Here is an 8280-nt window from a genome sequence, read left to right on the forward strand (position 1 = left end):
AGGTCTCCTGTCGGCATGCTCCGCCTTTGTAATCCTTTGAGAGAGAGAGAATACATATGTTGTGATCCTACCAAATGCTTCGTCCTTCCGAAGATCAGCCCAGGCGCACCAAGTGACCACATATCTGCGATATTTTCTTGACTCTTTGCGAGTATCGCCTTTGGGCCTCGGAACTTGAGTCGTTGTAGGAATCTACCTCTTCAAGATGATCTTCCAGCTGTTCTTCGCCTTGTGTCGCTGCCTCCAAGAGTTCAACATCCGCCGAAAAGAAAAGACTGCGACTTCGAGAGGAATGGACTTCGGCCGAACTACAACCTTTGCCTCGATGCCCGCCACTCTGACTCACTGCGACAAAGTCCTGAAGGAAAACGAAGAAACAGTAAATCGTTACATATTCACTGCAGGCTGGACTAGAGTTGTGGTTCTTGGGCAAGGAGGATTTGGCAAAGTTTTCTTATTGGAAAATAAAAAGAGAAAGGCGCTTATTGCTCGCAAGGTCGTTTCTCGCCGGCCTTCGGAACGTGGATTCAGGTCGGAGGAAATGATCCACATACAGATGAGCCACCCGAATGTGCTCAAGCTGTTTTGCTGGGAACAGAGGGTCATTACGTTGTGCCTATACCTGGAGTACTGCTCCAGAGGAGACATGACGAGCAACATTAATGTCCTAAGTGAGAAAAAGGTCAAATCTTATTTCATACAACTGTTGGATGGTATCAGATACATACACTCTAGAGGTGTGGCCCACAGAGATCTGAAACCGGATAATCTTCCGCTGACCAAAGATAAGGTCTTAAAGATCTCTGACTTCGGTCTTGCCGGTCTCTTCATTAAGAACGGCGAAGAAACCCGACTGTCTGGAAAGGTGGGCACTAGACCGTATATGGCACCGGAAGTACTACAGTGCCACGAGAAGAGCTACCTTGGCCCTCCTGTCGACGTGTGGGCTTGTGGCGTCATCTTCTTCAACATGATGACCAGAAGAAAGCCCTGGGCAAAGGCAGACCCCAAGGATAAGAATTACAGAAGGTGGGCCGAGAAGAACAAGGGGATATATAAGAAAGAAGCCTGGAAAAAACTGAACAAAACCTCAAGAACGCTTGTGAGTCTTCTCCTGGAACCTGATCCCCTGAAAAGATTATCTGGCTGGAGAAGCCTCTGCGGACAGTGAGCAAGTCCCGCTCTTGAACGAATATCGCCTGGAACCCTTTCTCATTAAACATTTGAGAGGATCATACTATTATCACAAGCCTTTGGCTACAGAAGGCTTCCCTCAGCTGAATGAATATTACCACAAACCTATAATTGCATGTACTTGTGTTCACAATACCCTGGTGCAGTGAGTGTCTATTTTCATTATTTGAGTTTCCACCCTCAAACTGATTTGTAAAACATATCAAGGAATATTGAAAACTTAAATCCTTTGCTGAAATGATAAGTTTACTGATCTTGGTGAAGCTAAAGGAGGACCTCTTTATTCTGGTTGTCGAGAGACGATCCGTTTTGTTCTGATTAGTACCAGATGACAGAAAAGGATCTTTTGCTTAAAGGAATGACAACTGATTCACTTTAACATGGAATAAGAATAACCCAAAGTAGAAAAAAATAGGTCACATTTCCTGTAAGGTGGAAAAAACCTTTTGATACATGTTTATAAAGTAAAAAAAAAAAAAATCTAACTGAATGAACGATGAATTCCACGAGAAAAGAATCCTAACTCCCCCAAAAAGAAAAGAAAAAAAGCCTTAGTGTAAACACAGTATGACTTACCAAATCCAGATCATCAAGCGAACCTCACAACAGATAATGGAAACTCAATTTGGGCCACGACTTCTGCAAAGATGATCGACAAGTGTACCTCTGAAGATGGGGTAGAGGTGAACAAGGTGGAGAAGGAAAAACGGGAGAAAGGGAAGTTGTAAGAGCAAAAGTCCCCTACGTAGCTTCTGGAGGAACTATCAAGTTCGTAGCTCGTGAAGAAGGAATGATGGTAGAGGGGAACCAGAAGAAGCTTTAAGGACAGGTGGAAAACCCCTTTTGATAGATGTATATAAAATGGCGGGAAAAGCCTTTTGGTAGATGTATATAAAGTGCTAAGAAATGAGGATGCTCGCTGGCCAATCGGGTTAGGCGTCTTTACTTGCAGTGAAGGTCGAGGTGATAGAGGTTCGAACGCTGCCACCGGCGAGTTGAACCATGGGCATAATTCATCTATTCGACGCTACAAATTCGTCTGTAAGGGCCACCATCCTAGCCTTCTAATCAGGGGGAGTTTGTGGCGGTAAGCCAAATCAATCAGAAATGGTGGAAAAAAGCCTTCTGGTAGATGTGTATCAAATGAAATGAAAATATCTAACCGAATGAACGACAGATTCCATAAGGGGGAAAGTATCCTCTCCCCCCAAAAGAGAGAAAAAAGTAGGCTTTATATAAACACAGTACGACTTAGCAAATCCAGATAATCAAACGACCCTCACGACAGGTAATGTGAGCTTCTGAGGGAATTATGAAGCTCGTAGCTCCTGAAGCTTTCAACATTGCAATGGGGTTAGCCAATGTTATATAGACATTCTAGAATCGTGTGGACCTAATCTTATCTCTGTTGTCTCTTTTCTCATAGTTCCTTTGTATCTGCCTAGACAAAGATTCGGTCCTGAGAGAGAGAGAGATAGAAAGAGGTAGAGAGAGACAGATCTATATATATATATATATATATATATATATATATATATATATATATATATATATATATATATATATATATAGAGAGAGAGAGAGAGAGAGAGAGAGAGAGAGAGAGAGAGACAGAGAGAGAGAGAGAGAGAGAGAGAGAGAGAGAGAGAGAGAGAGAGAGAGAGAGAGAGAGAGAGAGAGAGAGAGAGAGAGAGAGAGAGAGAGAGAGAGAGAGAGAGAGAGAGAGAGAGAGAGAGAGAGAGAGAGAGAGGTGGGGTGAGTGGGAGCATCCAGAGCACGAGGAAGGGGTGACCCACCCACACGACACGGAATAGACGGACGCACTAACGACTAGCACGACGAGTGGGGTTAACTCGACCCGAATGAAATCCCCTGGCGTCAGCCATAAGGCGACGATTAAAGACGAAATGGTCCTCCAAATCTGAACGAACAGAGTCGTGCAACACCTACCACCACAGGAAAACCATTCAAGTGACTACTCGGTTAACCTAACCTAGTCTGGCCTAACTTAGACTCATTTAACTTGACCTAACATGACCACACAATCTCCTACCCAAACTCGCTCTTGTGAACAACGTCACCACCCTCCCCGCTCCCCACCACTACCTGAAGAGCAATCTAGGGAATGGGTGGGTTCGTGGTCACAGGGCGCCCTATGCGTTATTCATTCATCCTTTCATCACGGGCTGTACTGTACTTTCAATCTTTTCACCAGACCTGGCGAATGCTTTCTCCCATTAGATCTAGAGTAGATTCTGACCTTGTCTTCTGGTTAAGGTAGGCCTACGGGCTCACCTACAAAATCTACCGTTCGCTTCCGTAAGCAGAGTCAATGAAGTTGGTCGAAATGGTTCAAGTGGGAGTAAAGTGTCAAGGAGCTGCCCAAGGGAGTACGACGGCCCCGTGACCGCCTGGCGACCCAAATTGGGTTTTATTCAGCTGAGGGGAGGCAGGAGGCGCGGGGAGTCCGTAGTAGGAGTCAGGAGAGGCAAGACCTTGCATGTGTAAGTGTTGTGTGGAGTCCTAAGGGGTCTGGAGAGGTAAACAGTGCCGGTTTTAAGCCTGTTTGACAGATTTGATCAAGTTGTGCCCCGCGCGGACGTAAGCCCAGGCTTTGAGCAGAGAACACTGTGACGGACCTCGTTTAAACTGTTGAGAAGACAATAATGCTGTGACCCTCACAATCCGCGCCCTCAGAAGAATTTCTTACAAAAACGGAGGCAGTCCCAGAGACCTCCACTTTGCGCGGGCGGCGACTCCTGATCTTCGAGATCGCTTGTGGAGTCGATGGAGACCGTCTTCGGCCGACGAAGCTCCCTGGTCTCGGTGGGCGTGAAGGACTCAAGGAACACAATGTCCCTTTCGGTGGGTTCTGGCGACTCCGTAGTCCCTTGGGAGACCGTAGGTTCCAGCTCTTGGAGTCCTTTTCCCTCTTCGAGCTCTCCTGGCGTTATCTGCGCGTCATTTTCTTTAGTGCCCAGAAGCTCCGCCTGCGACAAAGTTTTGTCCGTAGCAGTCGTATGCATTTGGACGTGCTTCGGGCTTCTTGCCTCTCTTTCCTTTCTCATAACCTCTTCCGGTTGTTTGGGACCCAGCTCTGTCGTGATTCTTCGGTCTTCTGGGCGTGATTTCTGTACTTCGTCCGCAAATCTCACTTTCTTCTTCGCGGATGCCCTGCCGCTATTTTCGTCCTCTGGAAGATCTTTTCTTTTTCTTTTATTTGGGCTTTCCTCCCCGGTCTTGCTTCCTGGGCTTGGGTCGCCCTCCTCTTCTTGAAGAGCTTTATTGATTTCCTCTAAGTACTTCTTAAAAGCTCTGCTGCCATAGCGGTATCTCTTTATTATAGGCACGGGCTCAAATCTCTCATTCTTATTTCTTTTCCTTATATCATTATAATAATTGTTCCCTTTTCCTCCTTCAGGAACCCAGTCGTCATCGGAATCGCTGCCGCTGCAGGAACCGGAATCAGAAGACATGTGCTCGAAACTTCTCCCAACGAGGCCAAGATGGCGCTCGACCTATGATGACGTCACTTGTTGAGAGATGGTCTACACAGATATCAAAATGGGTCTCGCACCAATTTTGTTGGGTCGCTCGGTGCTAACTTGTTAGCTAAGGTTACTTATGGTTAGGTAAAGTTAGACTAGGTCAGGTCAGGTTAGGTAAGGTTAGTTTAGGTCAGGTCAGGTCCGGTTAGATCAAATTAAGAGTATGCCAGAATTTTTTTAAAGTAATAAAAATAAGTTTTGGAAGGAAATTAAGAAAGGAAGAGAAAGTGAATCAAGTCTACTAATATAAAAAAAATTAATTGTCAAAACGGGCAGGTAGTGGTGACGTCACAGTCGTTTCCGGAGGATCGGGCCAGAGTGCGGTAATCTGGGGACAAGTCTGAGAGCACCTCATGTGAGCTATTATTAGAGAATTATACGATGGCCATGACGTGTGTTACAAAGTCGAAATGCTGGAGGATCCCGCATCTAAAAAAAGGCGTCAGCGACACTTCTGGGGTTGGGTAACCGGAACAAGAAAATTGCCCAAGAATGAAGTATCAAGGGACTTCAAGAAACTCAACAAATTACGGGCTGAACACAGGAGGAAACAATTCCCTATAAGGTTGTGCTATGCTATGACTATCAATAAATCACAGGGACAGACGTTTGATAGATGTGGTTTGCTGTTGTATAGCGCTCAGTGCTTTGCTCACGGACAATTATATGTTGCCTGTTCTAGGGTCACTATCCACGATTCTCTGATCATATACACGGGTTATCGTAAGCGGGGTGATGAGTATGAACGGAAACCTGCACGTAACTGTGTCTATAAAGAACTTTTTCACGGTAATAAAGGGAATAAAGACACGGCAATACACATGGAAAAACAAGGAATTGCGAAGTCTCCTACAATATCTAAATGTTTATGTTCCTCTGAGTTGCCCGTAGGGGAAGAAGAACCTGATCAATCTGTTGTTGTTATACCACGCATCGACGAAGAGGAAGCCATAAAGATGATAATGCCAGACGAATTCTACGGAGACGTCTATTCTGAAGGAGCACCAATGGAGGTAGCGGAGATGATGTTCGAAAAATTGGAGAAGAGGGAGAAGGAATTAAAACAAGAGACTGAGAAGAGGGAGAAGGAATTAAAACAAGAGACTGAGAAGAGGGAGAAGGAATACAAAGAAGAGACTGAGAAGAGGGAGAAGGAATACAAAGAAGAAATCCAGAGGCTGAAGCAACTACAAGAAAAGCAAATGCAGCTGTTATACAAGATTTTATCAAGTAGTAGCGACGAAGAAGATTCTGCAACTATATCTTCAAAGAAAAGGAAACTGTAAAAATATACATAACTAATAATGTAAAATAAAAGTTGTATATAAAGATTATATGTTTTATTATCAATCTTGACATTAAATCAGGGCGGAGCCCTGGGCGCGAAGCGCGCTTTGCCGAAGGCCAAGCACCCCTGGCGCAGCCAGGGCCGGCGAAGCCGGGTGCTTGTCAGAAAAAAAAAGTAAAATGTATTGATGGAGTGATGATTATGGAAGAGACGGCAGTAAGAGGAAGATGGTCAAAGTATTTTAGGGAGTTGCTAAATGTGAAGGAGAATAGGAAGGGAAAGGTAGTTGCAGTGGGAAGCGCTAAGAAAATGACAGTGATGGGTGAGGAAAATGGAGGAGAAATAAGGAAAGATGACGAGAGCAGGTAAGGTACCTAGGTTGGATTGGTGTCATACAGAATGTCTAAAAAAAAGCAGGTACAGTGATAGTGGACTGACTGTTAAGGTTATATATATATATATATATATATATATATATATATATATATATATATATATATATATATATATATTGCAGTAATTCACAAGGCACACGTGAAAATAATATGCAGAAAAAAACACTGGGAAATAAGAAGCTTAGTCCGAACGTTTTCGTCTATTTAAGACATTATCAAGGAATACACAGTTACAGAGACAAAGGTGGATATATATACATAAAGTAAAAGACAAGCTAGGAACATGGGAAGTACACACAAGATGCTTCACAATCAGGTAGAGCCGATGTTTACATATTCGGACGTTTGGTCCATGACGTTACGTCACCCCCGCTTAGTAGCACTTGGAGAAGTTCTTACAATTTTATCAATAACAAAATCATCAAGTTTAAATAATCCTAAACTTAAATTGATATTATTGTCAAAGGTTTGTTTAATATGACTGGATTCGATGATGTTTCTTTCTAATAAGGATCTACAAGAAATTATTACATTCGAATTATCCCAGTCAATAGGATGATTGTGGTCTCTTACATGGACAAAAAGGCCACTGGAACTTTGCACACTCCTTACACTATATTTGTGCTGATTTATCCTAGTTTTTAAGTCTTTACCAGTTTGGCCGATATAAAATTTGTTACATTTAAGGCATGGAATAGAGTAAACACAACCCTCGTTTGCTTCAGGTGAATTTTTAATGAGCTTACTTTTTATAGTATTATTTTTGAAAACCAAGTTGATGTTGAATTGTTTGAGAATATTAGGCAGACCAATTAATTTCTCACTGTAAGGAAGAACCAAAAGGTTCTTTTTGTCAAATACTTTTCTTACGTGTGAGGTGTTATGGAAAGTTTTGTAAGCCATTTTATGAGAAGTGTTTACTAAGTGCTTTGGATATTTTAATTCAGAAGCTATGCTATATATCTTCCTCAGCTCATCATCCAAAAATTCCAGGCTACATATCCTGTAAGCTCTAAGGAACATAGAACTAAAGACAGAAAGTTTTGTCTTCTGATGATGAGCCGAGTAAAAGTGGACATATGATGCGACATTAGTAGGTTTTCTATAAACGTCATATTTAAATTGTTTACCATTTCGATGAATTAAAATATCCAAAAATGGCAACTTATTCTCTATTTCTATTTCAAAAGTAAATTTGATTGAAGGGACCATACCATTTAGTTTTTCAAGAAATAAATCTAAGTTACGATTAACTGGCCAAAGACACAAGATATCATCAACATATCTTTTCCACACAACTTGTTGGGGAAGAATCCTAGGTAGTAGTTTCATCTCAAAGAATTCCATGTACAAGTTACTAAGTACTGGGGACAGAGGATTTCCCATTGCCATACCAAATTTTTGTACATAGAATTCACCATTAAAAACAAATTTACAATTTACAATACACAACTTAATAAGTTCAATTATGGTTTTAGCTGGAAGTGGCAAGTCATGTTTTGATAATAATTCTTCTTCAAGATATACCAATAAGTCAATTACGGGGACACGGGTGAAGAGCGAGGTTATATCAAAACTAACTAGTTTAAAATCATAACTGATTTCTAGATTATTCAAATAATTAATAAAATCAACATTATTTGTGACGTGGGAAGAAGATATAGTACCCACTAAAGGACTCAAAATAGTAACAAGCCATTTGGACAAATTGTAAGTGACGGATCCTGTGGAACTGATGATAGGTCTAACTGGATAACCAGGTTTGTGGGTCTTAATCAATCCATACATGTAGGGCAAGGAAGGGTACAACGAAGAAAAATGTTTTATCAGATGTTCATGCCCTTTCAGAATCTTT

General features: G+C 42.2%; 1 protein-coding gene across 1 annotated transcript; it reads left to right on the top strand.

Moving 5' to 3' along the window:
• Positions 1–205: 205 nt before the first annotated feature.
• Positions 206–1171, top strand: LOC143036015 (serine/threonine-protein kinase Chk1-like). Its single transcript, XM_076203272.1, has one exon. The coding sequence runs from the start codon at positions 206–208 to the stop codon at positions 1169–1171; it is 966 nt and encodes a 321-aa protein (XP_076059387.1).
• The last annotated feature ends 7109 nt before the right edge of the window (positions 1172–8280 follow it).

This window comes from Oratosquilla oratoria, chromosome 20 (genome assembly GCF_046742065.1).
Source record: "Oratosquilla oratoria isolate Oo_2021 chromosome 20, ASM4674206v1, whole genome shotgun sequence".
NCBI classification, from domain to species: domain Eukaryota; kingdom Metazoa; phylum Arthropoda; class Malacostraca; order Stomatopoda; family Squillidae; genus Oratosquilla; species Oratosquilla oratoria.